Source organism: Lepisma saccharinum, chromosome 7 (genome assembly GCF_977018435.1).
Source record: "Lepisma saccharinum chromosome 7, izLepSacc3.1, whole genome shotgun sequence".
In the NCBI taxonomy this organism is placed as follows: domain Eukaryota; kingdom Metazoa; phylum Arthropoda; class Insecta; order Zygentoma; family Lepismatidae; genus Lepisma; species Lepisma saccharinum.
This window is the reverse complement of record NC_139235.1, coordinates 14133168-14158060: the sequence shown is the minus strand read 5'-3', so window position 1 is coordinate 14158060 and position 24893 is coordinate 14133168. Positions and strand designations below refer to the sequence as shown.

The 24893-nt window shown below is 39.8% G+C and overlaps 1 protein-coding gene across 4 annotated transcripts in view; it reads left to right on the top strand.

The window, feature by feature from the left end:
- Nox (NADPH oxidase) overlaps window positions 1-24893 on the top strand; it is a 390569-nt gene that overhangs the window by 296673 nt on the left and 69003 nt on the right. The window contains exon 1 of one of the 4 annotated variants that reach the window (XM_083125015.1): window positions 19137-19349. The exons of the other annotated variants lie outside the window; for them this stretch is intronic. Coding sequence (XP_082981141.1) covers window positions 19264-19349 — 86 coding nt within the window. The 5' untranslated portion in view covers window positions 19137-19263. Of the gene's footprint in view, window positions 1-19136; window positions 19350-24893 lie in introns of those variants that run through there. 4 annotated transcript variants of the gene reach the window in all.

Genomic DNA, 24893 nt, shown 5'->3' with positions numbered 1-24893 from the left:
AACAATTTCAACGTGTACAGCCTTCGTTGAGAAACACACAAAAAGTGCAATGAAACATTTTCTCGTCGATTTGCTCCTTGGCGCTCCAGTCTTTATCCTTATCGGTCCCGCGTAGTCTACGCCACTGTACATGAATGGATAAGCGGCTCGGATTCTGTGCTCCGGTAGATGTCCCATCAGTTGTTTACTAGCTTCTGATTTGAGTCTATGGCATTTAACACAATAGTGTAGGATGTGCTTAACTATTTGTCTTCCCCGGACGATCCAATATTTTTGTCTGATAGAGGAAAGTAGTAACTGTGTTCCAGCATGAAGTAATCTGCGATGTTCGTATTCAATTAACAGCCGTGTAAGATGGGCCTTAGGAGGCAAGATTATCTGATGTTTAGCCTCAAAAGCGAGATCGCTTTCTTGTAAACGTCCGCCCACGCGAACAATGGAATCGGCGTCGAGAAATGGATACAGATCTTTTATTCCACTGTTCGGAGAAACTTCTCTCTTGTGAGTCAAGTCTTCCATTTCCTTCGCGTAGAATAAGGCTTGCGTTGCTTTAATGCACGTATCTGTGGCTCGTTGCAAATCCTTGGCATTCAGTTTCGAAGTATCAACATTTCTCTTCGTGGGTCCCTTGCAATTGTCAATGAAAATGTGACAAAGTGCCATAACTCTTATCATTCTCAAAAGGTTAGAGAATCTCATAAAAATTTCATCCGATTTGTGTGTAGTTACCAATGAGGTTATTTTCACCTTCCTTCGTTCTGGTACTTCTATAGGTGCATTTATTCCAAAACTGATCTCGTTGATGGCTAAATTCGGATCTTTATCTGATTGGATTAAAAATACTGGTCCTTGTAACCAAAGTGAGTTTCCCTTTAGCTTCAGGGGTTCGACTCCTCTCGATAACATATCAGCAGGATTATCCTTTGACCTTACATGCCGCCAATCACACACCTGTGTATATTCCTGTATTTGAGCCACTTTATTTGCCACAAAGGGTTTCCATGTCTCTGGGTCCTTTGCAATCCATGCCAAAACAATCTGCGAATCTGTATATAAATATACCTTGTTTATTTGGAGATTCAATAAAGGTATCACTTTATTAACTAATTTTGCCAAGATAAGTGCTGCGCACAGCTCAAGGCGAGGTAAAGTTATTTTCTTAAGCGGTGCAACTTTCCCCTTGCTGCACAATAACCGTGAATTAACTTCTCCTGCTGCAGTTACAGTTCTGACATACAGGCACGCGCCGTACATTCTCTCAGACGCGTCAGAAAACCCGTGAATTTGAATGTTTTTTATCTTCCCTTTAGGTAAAATACATCGTGGAACCTTAATGTCTGAAATGTGGCATATTTGTGCTTGTAAAGTCTTCCATTCGTTTAATACATCTGAAGGTAACTCATCGTCCCAGGATATATTTAATTTCCATAGTTTCTGTAGAAATTGTTTAAACAGTGCAATAACAGGCCCAATAATTCCGAGCGGATCGAAGAGTTGCGCGATTTGACTGGCAACCTTGCGTTTGCTTACAACTTCGTGAATGCTCAAATCGTAGCCGGCCAAATTGTTTTCTTTCTTTGCACGTATCGTCGAAAAGCTTTGTTTATCGTAAAGAGGTTTGCTGCAACCAGCAGCCGTATTGTTTCTTTGATTGTTGATAGCTGGGTGATTGTTTACAAAACAAGCGTTGGTGTCTGCTTTCCCGTGCACTGGATCACTGCGTAGGGGGTAGGTTGTAAGATGTTTCTTCGCCGGTGCGAGTGTAGCCAACTCAGCATTGCGTTCTGGCGCTAGCGCTGAATCTTCGGCCGTTAATATGCAAAGGGTGTCAGCGGTGGTATTCCAATTGACACCTAGAGTTTTTGTACTGTCGTCGTTAAACAGAATCGTGTCTTTAACTTCCCGTAGCTCTAAAGGTATAGTTTCCATTACTCTTGCGGAGTTGGATGCCCATTTTCGTAGCTTAAATCCTCCTGCCGATAATAATGCTGACAGTTCTTTACGTAGATTAATGGCTTGATTCTCGTCTTCTTGCCCTGACAGCAAGTCATCTATATAAAAGTCTCTCTTCAGTATTTCAGCAGCTTGTGGATAGTTGTGCATTTCGTCTGTCGCCAGTTGCTGTAGGCATTTAGTTGCTAGATATGAGCTAGATGTCAGACCATAAGTTACAGTGTTTAATTCGTAGATCATCAGTGGTTCGTCGTGAGATTTTCTCCATAATATACACTGTAGTTTCCTATCAGAAGGGTGCATATGAATCATCCTATACATCTTCTCAATATCAGATTTCAGAGCGATTATATGAGTCCTGAAGCGAAGCAGTAAACCGAACAGATCCTCTTGTAGAACCGGTCCTGCACTTTGTAGGCAATTGAGTGACCTGCCACTGGTCGTTTTTGCTGAACCGTCGAATACGACTCGTACTTTCGTCGTGGAGCTGGCTATATTCACAACTGGGTGATGGGGGATGAAATATCGGATGTCTCCCGTTGCTGGCGCCTCTCGCACTTCCTGCACTGCTTGCATGTGGTGTAATATCTCGTACTCGCTCATAAATTCCACATATTCTTCTTTCAATTCCAGTTCTCTCTCTAGTCGGCGTTCTAACTGTAAAAATCTGGAGTGCGCATGTTCCAAAGATTCCCCTAATGCTGATCTATCTTCCGTCAAAGGTAAGCGTACCGTGTAAGTGCCATCTTCATTCCTTTCTGTAGTTTGGCGAAAATATGCTTCCATTTTATTTTCTTTAGGCGACATAGTTTCTTCCGACAAATCTTCCACCGACCAGAAACGATGTAAAAGGATTTCCAACGGCTCACCCTGTATGAAGAATGATCTGCTTGGATGTGACGTTGTACCTGGAGTGTTGCCCACTACAATCCAGCCAAATTGTGTATTTTGTAACGTAGGATAAGGTCCTTGTTTCGACATCTTCTCTGGCAGTAGGATATCGAAAAATATACTTGCAGAAATTAAAATGTCAATCTTTGCAGGAACATTGAAGTTTTCATCCGCCAGGTCAATATCCGTAGGTATCTCCCATGTCGAAATATCCATTTTTTCTGCAGGCAAACGTTCCGTAATATTATTCAAGGCAGAACATTGTGCCTCTACAGTAAATTCATTGAATCTTGATTTTAATTCCACATTCACAGCATAAGGTGAATTTACAGTGTTGGAACTTATTCCCTGTATCAACGTGTTTTGTCTCTGTCTTCGTAACCCAAGACGTTGTACCGTATCCATACCAATGAGGTTCACTTGAGACCCCGGGTCCAATAAGATGCGGCAAGGCAAGTATTTTCCATCTTTGTCCTTTGCTAGAACACAGGCAGTAGCCAGCAAAACATTCTGGTTCTTATTCTTTACTGAATACGATGAACTGGTTCCCTCTCCGACTTGAGGGTTGGAAACACTGCTTGCTTCGTTCGCAGCTAATCTTCCTGGAAGGAGGGGAGGTACACGGCGCTCGCCACCCCTTTCTTCGTGCAAACTCGTGTGATGACGTAACCTACAGTACCTGCAAGAGCCTGCTTTACAATTTAACACTGAGTGATTAGCAAAACGCAAACAGTTCGTGCATATGCGGTTCTCATGCAGGAATTTATATTTCTGTTTATTCGTCAATTTCAAAAATGACTGGCATCTGAATAAAGGATGAAAAGGAGAGGCATCTCTGCAATAGATGCAGCTTTTGCTCGACGCAGTAAAATACGTGTTAGATGCTTGTGGCGGTCTCAACTTAACGTTACTAACAGCTGGTGACCTTGAAAACGGCTTCGTCGATGTCGAAGGTTCATTTGTTTCGAATTTCTGTAGATAGTTGCACTTAGCTTCTAAGAATATAAGCAATTCTTCTATGGTACTGAATTCTGTGTTGCTTGATTGTTTCTCAAAGTCTCTTCTCGTACATTTATCCAATTTGGCTGAAAGATACTGAACGAGAAAAATATCAATTAAGTCCGCGTCTCCCTGAATGTTTCTTAATGCTTCTATAGAACTTCTAATCGTAGTCGTGAACTTTCTTAATTCTGTTACACTTTCCTTAGTGACTGAAGATACATTCAAAATGTCATTTACGTAAGCAGCGGCTATTAACTTTGGATTATTGTATTTGCGCTGAATCAAATCCCAGGCGCCCTTGTAATTAGCACCTGTGAGTTGCAAATTCTCGATAGTTTGTAATGCATCACCCTTTAACGAAAGCCGTAAATACTGCAATCTTTGTATGTCTGACAAGGTTTCATTTTTTTCTATGAGGGCTACAAAAATATCTTGAAAAGATGAAAATTGAGTGTAGTTTCCGTCAAACGTTGGTAAAGTTACATCTGGGAGCTTGATTGGAGATTTAGTTTCAGGCTTACATGTGTTATTCTTTCTCGTCGAATCCTTGTCTATTATTGAAAGCATTTTAGCTTCTAACGTGAAGTAACTTTGCTCAAGTGACGCTCTCTTCTCGTCGTGAGATTGCTCATCTGATAATTCGGATATCTTGTCCATTACATCCTCTAGTTTCGACCAAACACTGTCGAGTTGCTTATGCCTGGCTACAATTTCGTTTACATGACCACTTGCTTCGTCATAATTCGACACGTAGTTCTGAAGCCGAGTTAATTGTCCTTGAATTACACTGCGTTGTCTCACGAGCTTCTCAAGCATTTCACTTTCTTCCGGCATTTTCTCAGGCAAGGTTAGGAATATGAACAAACAAGCATGGAAAAGGAAAATAAAAGGATTTACTCACGTACATGGAATCTGCAGCCGTCGATAATTCCTCTGCTCTTGGCAACCCTGTGACTGGATCGTGCTGTCCGTTGATTCTCCTAGCTCGCTCTAATTTCCCCTCGCGCGGCGTGGCTGAAGTGGCGGGAAAACTGCTTTGTTCTGTAACTTCACTGTACTATCACTGTCTGTAACACTTCACTTCACTAAACTGCACTTTCACCAGTCCCGTCGTTTACCGATATCCGTAATTCATCCGGTTTTGCGGAGGACCATATGTTGCGGTAATGACCGACTTCTGATGCGTTGATACTCTGGTAATTTAAGTTAACTGTTTTACCTTAGGCGTAGTTCTACCAGATGAATAATACGGTACATCGATTTAGATTTTAGAATATTTATAATACTAAATAATACATAAATGGTATGTAGAACCGTAATTACAACTGTCTAATATCGTAGATAATAGGAGACGCGCGCGTAGTATGTTGCACGGCCGAGCTCACATGAGCAAGTCAGTCAGTCTCCTCGCTGCGCGCGCATGCGCCGCAGACGGCTCGCAGCAGAATGCTTTCATTCCCGAACATACTCCCCCAGGGTGATGTCATGTCCATATCTCGGGATGTAGCACGTAGGTAAGTTGTGGGATCACATGTAGTAAGAAATATACCAGGTAGTAATCTTATAGACTTAGGACTAGTTGCTGAAAATAAGGGGGGGTGAATAATATTGCAGGTAACATTTCCCCACCTAAATGAAACGGTTAGAAAATCATCTAAAATAATTATGTCAACCTAGTTTAATTATTGAAATCTTAAGTGTTACTGCAATTAATTTTGCCTTTAAGAAGCTGTTTGACAGTGACTAACGATTCATTGGTCTGAAAAATTGCCTCTCGCACCTGGTTGATGTTCATTTTTCGAACTCGTAGTAATTTTATGCATTTCGTTCAATGTTTGTTTTCACTAGCAAATTTAAAATTGTTGTTCGTAAATTATACCTCAACTAATTTGCAAATTCACCGATGAAATGGATACCTACTTTTCTTTTATATTCTGTTATAATTATCTGTTGTATACAAAAAAAAATAACACCTTGACGTAATTTTCAGTCTTTTCCTATAGGAAAAAATGACTCAAAAGTCCAATGACGTAAATAGCCAGATCGGGAATTGAACCTAAGAGACTGATTGACTTAAACACTTCTTCATTAGTTTCCTCGTCAGCAGGGATTTGAAACTATCGGCATATTCCAACTGTAATATGTAGTCTTACAAAATAACGCACTACTTCAGTGCAATTATTAAACAATTGTTCTGCTGCCTGTGTTCTGTAAATCCTATGGAGAAGGTTGGTTTATACCTCGAACTTTATAGAGGGTTCGAAGAGTTTATATTGAGGAACATTCGAATAAGACACTGTTTCCTACAAAACAGACTGGAATTGTGGTCCGTCGCAAGTGTTATCGCGTGAACAACTAAACGCCCTGCCATGAAATCAGGCGTGTGGCAGAAGTTCGCGCTGTTGCCACGTCGCAGCACAATCCCGTGTGTTCGGAGGTTTAAGAGAATGAAAGATCTCGTTGTAGAGTTTGTCTTTGTAATCCATGTGATGCACACTGACAGTATTTGCTCGAAAGGTCACACAAAAGTGCCCCGGTCGGTCTGACGCTCCAACTAGGCAACGCAGCCCGGTTGACGTTGCTACACGTTGCTCTCGCTTTGCTGCCCAGCCGCCTATTTTCAATTCCGTGCGTTTAGCTACCTTGGGACATTATGGACAGAAAGGTTATGAAAATGACACGGAAATTAATTCAAACCGAAAATCATTACCATACCCTTTATAATTTACTCTTTACAATGTAACAAATTTAGGTGCATGAAAGGCAAAATATCAATGCGAAGGCTAGTCGACTTATCTACAGCGTTGCGACTGGCGTCATATTTACCGAGTCTGAACTGTCAAAAGCTAGTGGAAATTGTAGCTTTTTTTAAAAAAAACTGACACATAAAACTTGCCAGAACGTAATTGAGGGTAATCTTGGTTCTTTCCAATCGCTCCCTACACCTTACACACAAGGGTGGGGAAATAGATATAACCTGCAAGGAAAGGTATAATTCTACATTTATAAGTTATGAAACTCTTCCCATAGGAGCGAAACTGAGGTTTGCAAGCAGGACGTTGGTTAGATAAGCTCGTTGGCGGACGTCTTCGGATCATATCAATATGTAGAAGGAAAATTGAAAGTAGACTCTGCAGCGAGGAAAAAGAGGAAGCAAGAGATCCTGGTTGGAAACGTGAGCTCATATCTGTTCACTGTTCTCTTCCTTTATATACAGGGTCGTTCAATTAAAAATGGAACTTTTGGTGAAAGTGTATTGTTACTAGGGAACGCAACTTTGTGCTAAAAATCTCAGAAATATTTATTTTTTTGTGTGTCATAAATCTTGAAAATATGTGATAAAAACAGGAAAATATGTGACAAAAATAAACAAAAACATTTGGTAACAAAAACAAAATATTACATGCATTTTAAACACCTGAAATCAGTTTCTAAATGCTTACCTCTTAGTGAGCTATTTTTTTGAAGAGTTGCAGTGGATCACCATAGTTTTTTTCCAAATCCTCCATTGCAAATCTGTGACAATTATCTCTAAAAAGCATCTTATAGTGTGAGAAAGATCGCTCCACGTCACAAGAAACAATTCTTGCATATTTGAAGCACGAAATGTCTCTAACGCTGAAGTTTTCCAAAGCTTCCTCTTCCTCTACTTCACCTTCCAAAACACGTGCAATTTGGCACAAAGTTTGAAAATCTTGGTTTTCCCAAAACATTCTGTACATTTAAACATTAGCACTTGTGCGTTAGATCCAGTGGGGGTAATATTTTCACCCAATAGGATCGTAGGCGAGGTGCGAAAAGTCTGCCAGCGAGCGTGTTCAAAGACAAAACAAACCTAACACACTCGATATGAAAGAGGCGGGGAGAATAAACATTTTTCCTTCGTGGATTTCGAGGTAGCTGAAGTCAATGAGCGATTTTATGTATTTAAAATGAAAATTCGCAAAATATGTATTAACATACGGAAAACTGGAAAATATGTGTTTTTATGTAAAATAAAATTTGCTGAGTTGACATATAAGGCTATGATCAGAATTTTGGCAAAAACGAGGGTCTCTAGCTTATCGCAAAAAACATTTATTTACCTAAGTTCGGTTCCCTAATTATTACTACCTTATCATACTATTGTAGTTATTGGGTGCATTCATCAACAGGTATGTTTCTTAAAATGGGGTATTGTGAAGGATTTTTATAGCAAGCCGTCTTCCTGTATCTCTGCTTCCCATTCACCTTCCCAGAGTCATCCAATCTCGGTGGCTCTTCATGCCAAAGTCCATTTCCCCACTTTTGCTCACTTTCATTGAAGACGTTAAGGTTGTTTTCCACATAAAAGCATGATGTCAAAGTTTTCAACCGGAGGCAAGGGGGAGCGAGAGGAATAGCGATGTGCAGAGGAACCTAACTGTGAACCTAAATAACAACACTGTAAAGAGCTGCTATAATATTTCATGAATTCTTTCCTTTCTTTAATGCCTCGGGTCTTGGAGAAACTTCCAGACAATCTGGTGTTTTCCTGGATCTTGCCAGGCACTTCAGGTGACTGCTAAATTGGTTAATTTATTATTTCACGCGAGTTAAATGTTGTAAAATATGACCCGATTCTGAAGGACGGGAGTGCCTCCGACTGGAATGTAAATCTTTCGCAACGGGTCCCAGGTAGAAATAAGCATTTAAACGGGTAACGACTCATGTTGAATGCCTTATTCAAACATGGCAGTTAAGTAGCCATAATATTTATTTCGTGCATACTGGCAGAGAAAAAATGAGTGAGAAGGAGTATGACGAGGAAATACTGCACGAATACTGTAATGCAGTTAGATATTTTATTATACAATGGTTCCATTTTCAATGAAACCTCATAATTTTTGTTGGATATTTCAATTCCAATCAAAGTATTCCACCAGAGGTTGCGCCTGGAGCTTGTTCCGTTGCACCCTTCTTGACAGGAAGAGCCGATCTCCACACAGCGCGCTGCGACGCCAGATGTTCCGGGTTCGAATCCCAGCCTGGGCCTGAGTGTTCCTTTGCGAGTTCCTCCTTCATCATATCATCACTCCTCATCATCTTCGCGATTAACCAAAAGTGGCAGGAAACCGGAGTAAAATAAATCTAATCAAAGCAAATCAAACGTGTCAGGAGGAGTGGGGCGAGGGAACGGGGAACAACATTCCCGTCCCTCCCTCCGAGAAGAAGTCAACTCGGCCTCGAATCGAACACATCGTCACATGCTGCAAAGGCTTGGTCCTCCTCTACTACGTCGTGTCTGTAATGACTTCTGCACATACTTGTCGAATGCGCCGAATATAATTTCCTCGGACAAAGTTTTAATCTTTCTAGAGCTATATCACCCATGTTGGGAGACGACGAGAGTGTTATAACTAATGATTTTAGTTTTGTCCGAAGAATGGGCATCTTCCACTTTCTCTCTAAGGTCCCTTTATCAGTATTTCCATACCTTTATAATGTACTATTTGATTACCCGGCGTTGCCCGGGTATTTATTTATCCAAATCTTGTATTAGACAGGAAAATAATGAATTCTAACTATAGTGTAAAATGTAACTAATTTTAAATGTGATCGTGAATGTCACCAATTAGCTTAGCGACTCCGAAAACTATGGATTGGACACTAATCTAGGTCATTTGGGGCATTTTATTTTTCACCCCCTCTCACCCCCCCTCCATGCCGATGAACTTGGAGTTGAACCGCATTGGGAGTGTCACGAAAACTATGGATTCCATTCGCAGCACAGCCTGAATGTTAGACAACCCAAGAAACACTATCGTTGAACGGATTGCAGAGAGTCACGGATGTCTGTTTGTGCGGAATTTAATATTATTTTTACATGTCACCCCTTCCCACCCCCACCCCTAGGGGTGCGAGGGGTGTCTTACACGCAAAATATTATTTCTTTCCAGATTGCAAGTGATACGTGTATCAAGTTTGGTTGAAATTTCTCCAGGCGTTCAAAAGTTATGCCGGAACAAACACACACATACATACATTCATTTTTATATGTATAGATAGATTGTGCATGATCTGTGGAGGTTCCTTTACAAGCTGCGCATTTAACATCTCTCAAGGGGCTTTCTACACCCCTTTATATCACTAAAGTATGGATTTTAGATAAGGAGATTTTCCCCATATACGCTGAAGGGTGCAAAATATATATCTGTGCCGACGCACCGAAAAATTTGAATTCATCATCATTGCCCTTAATTCGCCCTTCGCTAAGGTTGCTAGAATTTTTAAACAACAAAATTAGACATTTTTCCTTAACGAAAAACAGGACGGCAAAATATACACATTATAATATAAAAAAAATTGTTTTGTCAAATACTTAAGTTTGAAAACGAACTAAATAAATGCTGTGTAAATAACTTACACAACATGATGATATACACTGCACTTCAACCAAGCAGCCGTTTAGAATTAGAAGTCCTTCGTTGATATTTTGGCGATGGATAGATCTTCTTGATAACATGCTTCTTTTCAAATAACATTGTGTAAAAGTTTACGCACGTGTGATTCAAGTTCATCGTATTATTAAACATAACTTTCAAAGTTCGTACTGAATGAGCGTTCTTGTTACTTGTCCACAAACATACAAAAACATTCGTTCAGTGGGGCATTAGTTCCTCGTAAAGAGAGAAGAAACTCCAATATTTTAAGAAAACTGGAATGTGGCACATTATTGACATGGAAATGTGAATAATATTTTTAATCAACAATACCATAGTTTTTAGTAATAGTAGAGAATGTGTATTATTGCAGTGATTCTATAGCGATAAGTCATTGTCACGAAAAGGAACATTTTGGCGATCCGTTTTACGTCCAAGAAATTGGGTCTGAGGCTTGCTGTGCCCCGGATAATACGCCCATGTCAATTCTCCTTCCTTAAAATGTTTGTTTCCGGTGGAGGTACATAGTGGTTCGGATCCCACTTGTAGGTACATAACGATTAGTCTATCTGTGTATAAATTGGACTTAAAAACACCAACTCAACCAATTAAAATGCTTCTGAGGCTACATCGAAGACGTAACATTTCGATTCATGACCTCCCCTTAGAAAATATTTCTCATGGAAGGAAGTTTGCGAACTTTTTCTCTATTCTAAGAAATTTCACGACTGCTTCTGCTTTAATTATTTCTTCGCCTCCCATCCATGACCGCCTGCTGAGTGGAACTCTTCTATCGACGCCGAAGAACCCATTCCATCGCACGATAGTTCTTCAACATTGCCCGCTTGTAATAGCCTACCACCTCGTCACTTTCCGATCCGTACAGAAAGAGGAACACATCATTATTCATCTAGATTCGAAACTAGCTCCGACACCGTTGCGTTCGAGGATTAAAACCGGCAAATTGTTTATCGCCGTGTTCACTCACTTGTTTCATTCATCCTTGATGGTAGAGCAACTAGGTGCTCATTGTGAGCTCGATGGCAAGGAGCTAGAGGTACTAAAGTAATAAGTAGGGAGCGGAAGTTGATGAAATGTCACATTTTTTGACATCTCGGACATGATGCCCATTAAATATACACAATATTACACTTCGTCTAGAATCCCAAAAATGTAATTTCAAAGAGCAGTTTTTTGCATTTTTCGCCAATTTCCAGGCTTTAGGTCATTTTCCTCGATTTTCGGCATTTTTCGCAATATTCGGTGGTGTTTCGTCATATTTTGTCACTTCTTTCATTTTGGTAATATTCTTGAGTCTTTTCACCAAGGTGAACGTAGGCCTATATACCGTGCGTCCATTTCGATCTGCAGCCGAGAGATCGGGAGAAGCGTGGCGGGCGGCGCTGACGGAGATGCCGACATTTGCGGCCAGTAATGCCCGCTTATTTTTATAGACATATGCAGACATTTATATAAATATTGCAAAACGAGCACTAACCTGTGTTATAACACGCAAAAGTTCTTCTGTAATTCATCCAAGTTCTGCTCTTATATACACAAATAAATACGCTATAGAAACGATGTTAAGAGCCACAGATAATAAAGCATTTTAATCATAGTTTTGACCAGTAACGTCCTGTTTAAGTTTATATCCTTGAAAGAGTTTTTGTGGCCATGGGAATCGTTTGGAGGTTTCGAATGTGCAACACTGTATCAGGATTACACTGCAGACGAAACCGATAAAAGTGAATGGTTTTCGTGAGCTTCCTTGCAATCCGAAATATCCGAGCTCGAGTTTTTTGTTCCTTCGCGACTAGATGAAGACAGAGTTGGAAATATAGTGGCGAGCAATGTAAACCAAGAGCGTGTTAATTTCGTACTGTGCGCAAGAGTGTTATTCTTGGTTACTTGCAGTTACTTGTTTGTGTTATTGTAGTGTGTATGTGTGACGTGTCAGTGAGACGATTGGAATGCCAGCCGCAAGATTCACGTTAGAACAAAGATTTTTTATGTATGACACGTACGTGAAAACAAACTCGTGTCGAGACGTGTGTAGGTAATTTGTACAGAAATTCCCATGAGTTTCAACTCCACACAGAGATACGGTTAGACATCTTGTCCTTAAATTACGAGAAACTGTATCGTTAAATTTTAAAACACCTAAGCAAAAACGACGGATTCTAACCGAAGCAAAACTCGATGATATTGGTGCAGCGTTAGAACGTTCTCCAAACAAACCTCTACGCCGTGTTTCACAAGAGGTGGGCGTGTCAAAATCATCGGCACATACAGTCACTAAGCTACTAAAATTAAAACCATACTCTTATAACACAGGTTAGTGCTCGTTTTGCAATATTTATATAAATGTCTGCATATGTCCATAAAAATAAGCGGGCATTTCAGGCCAAAAATGTCGGCATCTCCGTCAGCGCCGCCCGCCACGCTTCTCCCGATCTCTCGGCTGCAGATCGAAATGGACGCACGGTATATATCTCGCAGGATTGCAATTTACAAGCAAAGATGCGGGAAATTAATGCATTTTACACCAATTCATTCCGTGTATACGACTTTTTCATTAAATTGTGTTAAAATTATTCGGTTGTTCCCATTGGAAATCCTCGTTGCATATTTTAACTGAATGTGCATGTGGTATCGTTTGGTGCCTTATTTTTAAAAGCAAGATTGCATTTTGTTTAATTTCCTTTTCATTTCAATTTTTAACCTGAAACTAACGGTCATTTCTTGCATTTGTTACATCATTTTTTCCCATTTTTTAGGACATTCTATAGGTCATATACCTATATTTTTTAGGTCATCAACTTCCGCTCCCAAGTAATAAGATACACTAACCAAGAACTAGAAGTAAATAGAAATGGCAAACAGTTAACGCTTCGATTTCAAAACCTTCGAACCTGAATCATACATGGTAGGGTAGGCTGATTACCTGTGTAATGTGAAGTCTGATGATCAAGTTGAGATGAAGTTATAGAACGAAATATAGCCTAAGCCTGTACTGAAAGCTTGCTTGTCAGCTAAGTCAGTAACACGACTTTGTTCAGACAAAATCGAAGAGCTGTTTACTATCCTCCAAGAATCCAAAGTGTCATCCTTCTACCTTTCTCCTCTGTCCCTGTTGCCAGTGGAGACTTCTCCACGCTGATTCGTCAAATGTTTGACTTCCTATATCTTAGCAAAATTACAACCTGTTTACCTGTACGCAGAACTCCAAGAAGTCTCTTTACACTTGACTCTGCATATTTTACATGCCTAAGAAGAGCAATTGGCTGGTAGAATAGGTGAACGACCATTGGTCAGATTGAAGCTTCGAAGCTTCTAGAAAATGTACAGGCTTTACGCTTCGTTACGGATTCAAGAATTGCAACAAAGCAAGACTGAAGAGTACGACAACCACTACTGCATCAGCATACGTGAAATTCTATTTGTATTTTTCTTATTTTGCAGGTTTTTTTTCTTTTCGGCTACTCGCAACGATGAGCATGAACGATTATTAGATAACTAATGGTATCTAGAGGATGTAGTCGTGTTAGTCCTTTTTCGCTGTAGCTATATAATATAAATGTGTGGCCAGTGTTGAAGTTCGACATTGGCCTCGGTTCACAGGCAAATAGGTGGCCTCCCACTCTGATGTTCAACACTAACATTTCGTCTTCCGTCTATAAATCTTTCCACCCACTCATATCTATACTCTCCCCTGACTTAAACCATTTTCTCTCTACTGAACCTTCATTCTGCTGTTGATTTCAGAAGGTTTTACTCCCTCTGACCTCAAAAAACGAACCCCTCCTTGCTCTTCTACGGTGCAAGTCAACAATGTAGCGGCCATGTTGTACGCGCTACTGCGCAAGCGCATACTGCTCGATCGTCACGACACCTTTATGGCGTATTTCTAAGGAACCAATCTGAGTGCCGAAACACAAATTTTCGTTGTGCTTAAATCTCCATGAAGTTTAGAATATACGTAATTCAGAATATACGTAATTCCTTTTATTTAATGACTTCCCCATGTATATTTTTCATTTTAGGTATTTTCATGTTATTTGTAGTCCAAAAATTATAGGTCCTGGGTTCGAATCCTGGCCTCGCACTGATGTTTGTGAGTGTCCATTCATCAATTTCATCATATCACCACTCATCCTCATCTTCGCAAATTAGTCAAAAGTGGTACAAGGGCGAAGCAAAATATAGCAAATCAATTAATTTGGGGAAAAGAGAGAAAGTGCGGATCTTAAAGGGAACGCCAATATGGCTGATCAGACATAGCTAATTGTATAGATAGCAGCACAATAGTTGTTGTGGCTTACGCCTTGTTACGGATTCAAGAACTGCAACAAAACAAGACAGAAGAGTACGACAACCACTACTGCATCAGCATATGTGAAATTCTATTTGTATTTTTCTTATTTTGCGCCGCTTTTTCTCTCTTGGGCTACTCGTAACGATGAGGATGAACGATTATTATATAACTGATGGTATCTAGAGGATGTAGTCGTGTTAGGCCTTTTTTCGCTGTAGCTATATAAAATAAATGTGTGGCCATTGTTGAAGTTCGACATTGGCCTCAGTTCACAGGCAGATAGGTGGAAAGACTTTTTCAGTGGTACTTAAGCAGGGTAGTTAAAGGTCCATGAATTTTAAATACATCCAATCCCGGTTCAGGATAGAAAATCTGGGAGCGCAAATGGGTTTTGGACCGTAGAGAACCTTTTTGTCTGTAAATTCGGTCCAGGAACATTTTTCCGGATCAGTTTAAATACGGTCAAAGTTCCGTATTGAAATGAAACAATACGCAACTTAGACCGAACTTACCAGGCGATCCGTTTGAGATGTCAGAAAAGTAAACTGTTGTGTACAATAGGTTTATGTATGTATCTCTGAGCAGTTTGTTGTAATATATGCAGAGAGGATGTAAGTTTTGAGTGAGTGCAGGTTTACAGACTTCAGCCGCGTGGCGCTAGTGTTCATGGTAGATAAAGATTAGTGGTCACGCCACAACAGCGCACAATGTATCGTATCGGATGTGAAATTTTCGAGTGTTATATGCACACTAGTACAGCCACATGGCTGAAGTCTGTAAACCTGCACTCACTCAAAACTTACATCCTTTCTGCATATATTACAGACCTATTGTACACAACGGTTTACTATTCTGACATATGAAACGGATCATCCGATATATTGTGCGTGAAAAAAATATACCTGTCCTGTAACGAAACCCAATAGAACCCATTAAAATTTACGGATTACTTGACATTTAACAATCCTGTTCTCAAACGATTGCACGTTCATTTCCAAAGATTATTATTCTTAAAGTATACAGGCACTAACTCAGACTTGCAAGTCTATGTAGATCAGTAATGGGTACATGCTAAAATGCAGCAAACTTGTGCAAACCTACTTGCAGGAATCTACTAGATGAAAAACAAAAACCAACTAAGGTTTTTATTTGACACACTCTCTCGTACAAATCATCAAAAAGAGAGGATGTCTCAAATTCCCTCCCATTTTAATGTGCTTAAAATTCAGATGATGATATCTCATGACAGGTAGTGGAGCTGCTTTGTGATTGGCTCCTCCTCCCCTGACACGGCGCTGTCAGAAAACCCTCAACACATGATCAAAGGAAACTAAGCGATTCTAAATTGCTCTAGTTGGAAGCAGCCTGGAGCGCAATTGAACCAATGAAAATGATATCAAGAAGTTGGCAAAACGTTAGATGAGCAAGGAGTCATGTTACAACCAACCGGTAATTACTTGCTGAAACTGGGAGAGATGTGTCCTGCATAATTATTGGTATGTCTACATGGGCTAGGTGTGCCATGTAGTCAGCTGAACATGAAAATTAAGTTTCCAAAGCATGAACCGACTCTGGTTGAAGTATTCTTTGTTGTGTCCACAAGTTGGATCGGTGCTCACTGAGCACACTGTTGTTCAACACAACATTTTAAGTTTTGTATTTAACCCTTTCACCTTACGTATAATTTCTGATCAAAGCCTATTGATGTTAGCCCCCTAACCCCGATTTTGTTCTGGACGTACCCCTGGACGGATGGGTATACCCGTATATTGAATGGCTAATGACGAGACACCCGCACGAGAGCGCTTTTCTTTAACAGCTTTTGATGATTAGCACAAATTAGTTTCTCTTGATAAATTAGGAAGTGTCCGCTGTTTGTGTGTACATTTCACTCCAAAAAAAAATATGCAACTGTGTGGTCATCAACACTAGTGTTAATGCGGAATTGGTGTTCAGCAGCACCTTTGGGGTCTTGTCTTTGACAGCACCATTTGCTGTCAAAACATATCCTGGATCCTCGCATCCTGGATCATGTCGGTTGCTATGGTTTGAAGTTCCAGTCGTGAGACTTTGACTTCGTATATTTGTGAATCGTATTTGTCTTTTGTCATGGCTGGTTAGTCGTGAGTCGGGTAGGGTAAATGTCACTTGCCACTGTCGCAAGTGTAAGGCTTGACTTGGTAATGGGATTTAAACTTGTCGTATGTCTAGGTGAGGTATTACTTAGAGAGAATTATAAGGTTTAAAGGTGGCAGCAGGTGTGCTGCAAAGAGATTGACTGAATTAAGGTGATGCCCCTGAGGGGAGTTGGAAAAGGTATGTATTGTTTTAGGTAAGGGGCTCTTAACTGAGTTGGTTAGGAAAATTTTGGTGGGAGGATGCTTAATGGCTAGGTATTTAGGTTAAATGTAGGTTGAAACTAAAAGTTCTTGAAGTTCTAGAAGACCTGTCGGATTGCCGGATGAACACTAGGTCTTCTCGTGTGAAACGGTCACCCATCCAATTTGTGACAAGACTCAGCACCGCTTGTCCTCAAAAATCGAGGTCACCAATCCAAGTAGTGACCAGACTCAGCACCATACCATGGATGGAGAGCTTTAATACTCGATTAGGTATTGTGTTACACCAGTTATGATATTGCACCATTTTTTATGGCAATTCAGCTGCATTTTCTTTTAGAGAGAAGAGTAATGCGTAGAAAGTCAATTAACACAAATGGTATTTATTTTGGGCCTGTTTAAGCGGTGATTTCATCCAAGATTTTCGTGTTGATATGACTAGAGTATAAGGATTCTGGTTGCTCTTTATACTAGTCAATCCTTTTTAACAAAATTTGTGTCAAACGTTGGTTCCAACCACACACCCTCCCTGGCTACACTTGTACTAGAATGTGAAGTTGAAGCACTGCCTTTCGGCGAGTCCGGGCGATTGCAGAGAGTGTAGCTTTAACGACGGTTGCTTATGCATCCATTACCTTCTATATTTCTATCCATCAATAACTGGTAATCAAGTGGTCCCGGGTTCAATCCCTGATGGACAGCACCTGAGGTGGAAAATGGTAGCTGGTGGGATGTTTGGTTATGGAGGGATGCTCATATGGTTTAACGTGGTGACAATGAGACAGATGGAGGGTGCTTTGCGTTGCGTTAATTCTTCTAACTGCGGGAATAGCGTGTCCCCGCACCCCCCTCACTTATAGCACTGCCGGTGGAGTCACCTTGCACACTTAAACTGTAGGTCCATTCCCGATGAGGCTACATAAGCATAGAATGGACTAAAACAAACTTTACAATAAACATATAATGCGTCAAGTATGAGGGAGGTTCTGGGTTCGAGTCACTGGCGTCGTCAGAGACTTTGGTTCAGGTCGACTCAAGGTTGGACAAAATATTTTTGAATGGGTTTGTTTAAGGCTGCCAAGATTGCCTTCTCTATTTTTCTACTTTATTCCTTTCCCTTTCTCTCTCATTTTTCTTTATCTTCTTTTCCTCTTTTCTTCCTCTTTTCTATCTCCCCCTTTTCCTTCTCTTTCCTCCTGTTTCTTCTCTTCTTTCCTGTTTCTTCCTTCCTGATTATCTATTTTCTTTTTTGTTTCTCTTTCCCTTCTTGCTATGTTTTCTCTCTTTCTCTCTTTCCGCCTGTTTTCTCCCTCCTTTCCCTCTGTTGTTATGTTTTTCTCATTCTTTCTCTGTTTTTCTCATCTTGATCTGTTTCTTTGTCCCTCCTTTTTCTTGTCCGTTTCTTTCCCTCTTACTCTTTCATCGTGTTTCTCTCCCTTTCCATTTATGTTTTTCTCTCCTCCCCTCTTTTTTCTCTCTGCCTTTCCTTCTGTTCTCTCTTTCTTTCTTCGTCTCTTTCTCTCTCTTTATTTCTTCGTCTCTTTCTCTCTCTTTAATCGTCTGTTTCTTCCTCTTCCCTTCCCTGTTTTTCTCTCTCGCTTCCCTCCTCCGTTTCTCTCCCTCTCTTTTCTTCATTTCTCTTTATTTTCTCGTCTTTTTCTTGGTTTCTCTCTTCTTTCCCCTTCTTTATTTATTTCTTTTCGCTAGTATTTCTCTTTCTCTACCCACTTACATCAACCTATCCTTCTTTCTCCCTTTTATCTCTTTCCCGTTTCCTCTTTTTGTCAATCTATCTCTCTCTCTCTCTCTGCCTTTGCACTTCTCTGCTTTACTGTAAATGATTCTGAAGATTTCCCATGTACGTAAATATTATTTGGATGCGGGGAGGGCTAGAGCCTGCTGTCGCTCATGCAGTAACGACGTCCCTGCTTGGAATGTCCCTGTTTGCCGTTTCATCTATTTCAGCATTTCCCTTCATGCTCTCGATTAAACCTAAAGCGGTAGACAAGAGACGCAAAACGATCAAAACACACAATGCAAGATATGAATCATAGGATGAGAGGTAAACAATGCTCTCTCTAATTTGTAACGTGGAACTTGAGTACACCCACGCTTAAATCTACAATTCCCGGACGGAAAAACCTCTCGTAAACATCTAATCAAGTGGACGTTTTCCCCCACCTGCCTGTTCTATTGGCATAGAACAATGGATTCTGTCTTTCTCCATTCAACTGCAAGCCGTAAAGCATACTGACATCCAGCGAACGTTCACTCAAAGCAGTCTTTCCTACATCGGCGTCTGTGGTATCTGAATTTTTTTGTTTATTTTGCGTAGTGCCAAAGCAGTGCAGGAGTGGACATTATGTTTCGCCTGTCTCAACAAGAATCTGGTGCAAAAGATGCACCAGTTCCCTACACATTGATGCCAAAGAATGACGCCGATAACGTGTAAGTACAGTTAGCATGAATAGACCGTGTAAAGATATAGGTATTACATAACCTATAAGTTCTCCCACAAAAAACAAACAGAAAAACCACCCACCACTATGTAGATACGTTATGCCAAGCAAAACTAGCTCACTTTATTGACAATGTGACTGGCCACACACAGTTTCATATGCTACATTCGCTACCCTAGCTCAGTATGGATTGCCAAATCCGGAAAAAAAATATCCGGATTTCAAATATTTGAATATCGGATATTCGAATCACCCGATTAAACCGAAATATCTAGTAATCCGAATGTGTGCATTATCCTGGCAGTTTTATCATTTATCCGTTTTACGGGCTTTTTTACATTCATTTATTCAATCGTCATTTTCGTACTGCACTGAGCAGGTTTTCTACAAATCAATTCCGTTAATTTTCATTTTTTTGATATTTTACTACATTTTCATTTTTGTTTCATTAATACATTGTGTACATATACTCCGGACCCACTTTGAAAAATTTATTTGCAACAACCAATGAAATTTATCACCATCAGGAATACAAAATATTGTAGAGAATACATGAAAGTTTTTTTAGATGGCAATTTGGTTACAAATTGTGGGAACCGTGGGTGATCCGACAAATGTCTACACGGTAATGAAACTCTGGCAAACACTGCTCGACATATCCTCTGTAACTGTGGCTTGCTCAATTGTCCCCCTAAGTTCCACAACATCACGTGGAAGAGGAGGGACATGAACAAGTCACTAAATTTCCGTTGGACATCTGTAGCACTTTTTGAATTCTCAAATTGTAGCACACAAAAGGCCTTCTCAGGTTGAGAAAGCGCCATGATGAATGTGGCACACTCTAGCGGCAGAAAATGGAACTACTAGAAACACCTTCAATACAAAAAAAATGAACTTTACTCTTTAAAATAATCTACTTTGTTACTCGATAGTGCTAACATTTTGTCTACAATATTTTTTTTTAAAGTGGATCCAGAGTTTATACACACAATGTAGAATCTGTGTCAACCAAACTACTTCCTCCTTAGGAATGTTATTTCTTCTGTCACTACTAACCTCGATTCAGTTTAAGACGAGGCATTTCGGTTTTAGTGAACTTCGGATAAAATGAACCCTTTATCGGAATACGTATAACTCATTAAGTTAACTGGCTGTAAGGTCACCAAGGACACTTTAAGAATAATATAATCAAGAACTGACATTATTGCAAGGCGTGATTCGAACCCGGGACCCCCGGCGTCATAGCTCGATATACAAGTCACTTCGTCAAGGGGTCCGGCTGAAGTGCTGGAAGTAGCTTCTTACAATCGTAGTACACCGGCGACTTTCAGTGGATTTTTAAACTCCGCTGACACGGGAATAGACAGGAAATCAGTTGAAATAACGCAACGTCAGCCTTATGCAAAAAGCACGTTTATCGACAGGATGGAACTGCCTCAACGATCGGAACTTTGAATCCCCCTTAAATAGTTCGAGAGAATACATCTCAGCCGTAGTTGTAGTCCGAAAGTTATACACTCAGAGGACAAAATGCATCATATCGATTGATGCACCAGAATGCATCGATTGATGCACTAAAGTGTGTTTTATGGCTTCTTCAAAGAATCAGATTCATATTTGATGCATTTGGGTGCATTTTGTATGTCGTGAAAGAAACACCAAAGTGCATCATTTGATTCAAGTGAGGATTTCTTTCAGTCGAGATGCACTTCAATGCATCAGTTGATGCGTTTTGATGCACCAGAATGAATCTTTTTTTTATGATGCACTTAAACGTTTCGTCCGAGCTACATGAAGTCATTAGCTCAGACCAAACGTTTGAATGCATCATGCAAAAAGATGCAGGAAGGTGCATCAAGGAACATAAACTGATGCATTGAAGTGCATCTCGACTGAAAGAAATCCTCACTTGAATCAAATGATGCACTTTGGTGTTTCTTTCACGACATACAAAATGCACCCAAATGCGTCATATATGAATCTGATTATTTGAAGAAGCCATAAAACACACTTTAGTGCATCAATCGATATGATGCATTTAGTTTTCTGTGTGAGAGTGCTCAGTTGTAGTCCGAAATTTATAGAATACACAGTTGTGGTCTCAAAGTTACAGATTGAATATCGGTGCTACGCTCAAGTTAGAAGCGGGGAGTTGCTCTCCCTAAAGAAGTTTTATTTCAGACCGTGCCTTATCTACTAAATCAGCAGAGACTATCATATCTACAGTAATCTACACGTAAACGAACATTCTTTCTATCGTTATCATGTCCCCGAACTGTCCAGTCATTAGAAGCATGGGCGTCGAAAGGGGGGTCGAACGAGTCGGTGGACCCCCCCCCCCTTTGAAATTGACATCGTTCATTTAAAGATACAAGAAAGCCGAAAGTTATTGTTAACAACAGAATTAAAGTTCATTTAGTTAGTATTCGAACAGAATAATCAAAGTAAAAATGCATTGGATGGAAAACATTGAGTGAAAAATACGTGAACAAGGTTATATTCTACCATTTCATCCAAAGAAAAAATGGTTCCACAGTTTTCAAATTTTCAATAATTACAGTTATTGATGAGATGTCACACAACAAACTTTATGAAAAACAATTCCCCCTAACATTTAAAGCCTTTTCTTGAACGAGACGTGCAAGATTTAATATCAAAATTCATTTCAGATACTAACCTCATAAATTGCAAAATAAATAATGGAAAATAGTTGTTATATTATTCACTCGTTTGGTGGATTATCTCTCCCCATTTATATAATAATAATAATAATAATTATTATTATTATTATTATTATTTGAATACAATTTATTTTATAGTTCATAATATTTATTATTATATAATAATATTTATAACCGTGGTAATAATACTTATTATTTTTCTACTCTTCAACTTTTATCATTTACCAAACCCCCCCCCCCGCAAAAATTTCTGGCGACGCCCATGATTAGATGCGTTAAATAGTGAATGTCGTTCGTGTACTCTTTATTTCACAGGGGCGAGTACCCTTACATATAAAAGATACCTCTCACATAAGCGAGTAACTTTAGGCTGGCGCAGCCTAAGTTCGATCCCAAAAACCCGTACGGGCTTTATACGATACTAGCACAAAACTTGTTTCCATGTTTCTCTTCTGCACTACCTAATTACCAATTGACAATGGACCTAGCATTGTGAAAGCATTGTTTGTATCTTCAAGTAATATTAATTGTGGACCGGTTAAAAATCTTTATAGTCACTAGCTTAAGAACGAACCTTGAGAAGAGAGACAACCAACAACTTTTTCGCAATTAATGTCGTAGAAATCGAAGCATATTATCATTCCATTGTCTTCGTTATCAGTAAGACATACGGTATCCTTTGTTTGACGTGTGTTCTTTCGTTGGCCATTATATATTGATTGAGGATTGCGCAAGTTTTTATGATGTCGTTAAATAAGATGCAGAGTGAAGTGTCTGATATTCATCGCGCTGTAAACGAGCAAACGATGAACTCTTGTGCTAACCAATCATGATATGTCTCGAAGCGTTTAATGTCTGCATCTAATTTGCAAGAAGAAAATGTATGGTACCACTGGCAGCATTCCAGAAACCTGTGTGTGACTCAGCTCAGGATAGATTAGATTACTGGAAGGTCGTTTTTGAGTAGAGGTTTGCAACAGTCATTACGTTTATCTAGTTTCATTAGCTAAACATTTTCTTGAATTGCGCATGTGGAAGAAATCCGTTCAGTTTACATTGTATTTGTATGAAATCACAAACAACACGATGGCTAGAGCATGTAGGGTTAGTTACGGAGCACCGGATACCCAGAATAACAGAATAGGATAGAAAAGTATAGTCAAGTTATATTCATAACATCTCTAGCTGACTGCACGGGTCTAGCCAGCGAGCCTACCTACCGTGTAGAGCGTGAGTAAGAGTGCTTGAGATGACTTCAGCGCTTCACTTGTTGATTGGTGAGTTCGGGAGTTATGACTCGCTTTCAAGCTGCAAATGCAGAACAGCCAGGCATGTTACGTAAATAACCCCACTCTACCTATTTGGGCTAGGCGCCATATTCTCGTTGGCATGCAAAAATATGATTTCCGGAATGTACTACGTAGAACAGAGGTTCAATTTTGGAATGGTAATAATAGTAAAGTTAATAGAATTCATTGATTTGGTTTATTTTACTTCGCTTTTCTGACTCTTTTCTGCAACACCGCACGCGCTGTCGCTAGCCAACTGAACAGGGATGTGCGTTGAACCGGATCACACAGGTTGTCACTGCGAGTGGGGTAGAGATAGCGCGTGCGATGTTGCCACGTTCAACGCACATCGCTACTCCGTTGAATATTAATCTCTATATAATCGGTTTCGCAATGTGAGTTTACAGTAGTAATGAGTTTTGAAAGGAACTGCAAAGAGCTTCAAAACAAGATCGTATTTTTAGTACTACCCAATACTAAGAAAAAGTTGTTTCACATAATTTATAAGAACTTATTTTTGTCCGCATAAAATAAATCTGAAAATTAGGAATTGCACAAAAAATATTTCTACCTGAACTGTCTTTAAATGTCTTCACGATCGTACCACACGTTTATTTATAAAATTTCATAGAGAGTGGTCATTTGGAAAATACGAAAACAGCACTTTTTTGTACTCACGACGATAAAAATCAAAGACATAATCGAAAGAAAATAGTAGTCGTAGCTTAATACAGAATTGAATGGGCTAAATTGTGATGTAACTTGTTTTTATGTAGAATAGAATAGAATGGTCTTTATTTAAGCAGGCGTGTTTCGGCCTCGTGGGCCGTTCTTACAACCAACCCTTGTCAAAGATACAATAAATGAATAAAAACATAGAAAAAATTACATTGATCATGATAATACAATAAAGATAATATAAAGATTATACAATAATAAAATGATACATTGAATTGATAAGTATAAAAGATAAGTAATAAGTGTTCAGTAGTTCATTGTGTGTGTGCGGGGGGGTATTAGGTATTCATTGTGTGATGTATAAGTGCAGGTGCAATGGACATTTCCACTTTGACATGAAAAACGTTTTAAATCCATTCATTTTACAGATAATGACACAAACATGAGATGTGCAAAATATCTCGGCGATATTTGTTTTGGTTCTCGAGAAACACGACTTCAAACACCGCTGAAATTCACCTCCTACGTCACGGATTTGAAAACGTCCTCTCCACAGACACGAGGTCCTCTGACGTCATCACATAGAAATGCGTGCAGGCAGAGCTTCTGCTCGTCCCGTCAACGTAGCATGAGCCGCGGAAGCGACGGCAAACTCACTTGTTATTTTGTAAAACAAGTATCTTGCAACTTCCAGTGCAAAAATCTGTGCTCCATTTCTTGGAGATGAATTATGCCCTAGCAGTATAGCAGTATTTACTATAATTCAGCCACTCGGTAGAAGGTTTTCCCATTAGGGTGACAAAGCAAAACTTGTAACAGTCAATGGCTGAACACGTGAACAGCCTTGTTCATTGCGAATACGTAGGTTGGTTCTGACTGGCAAGA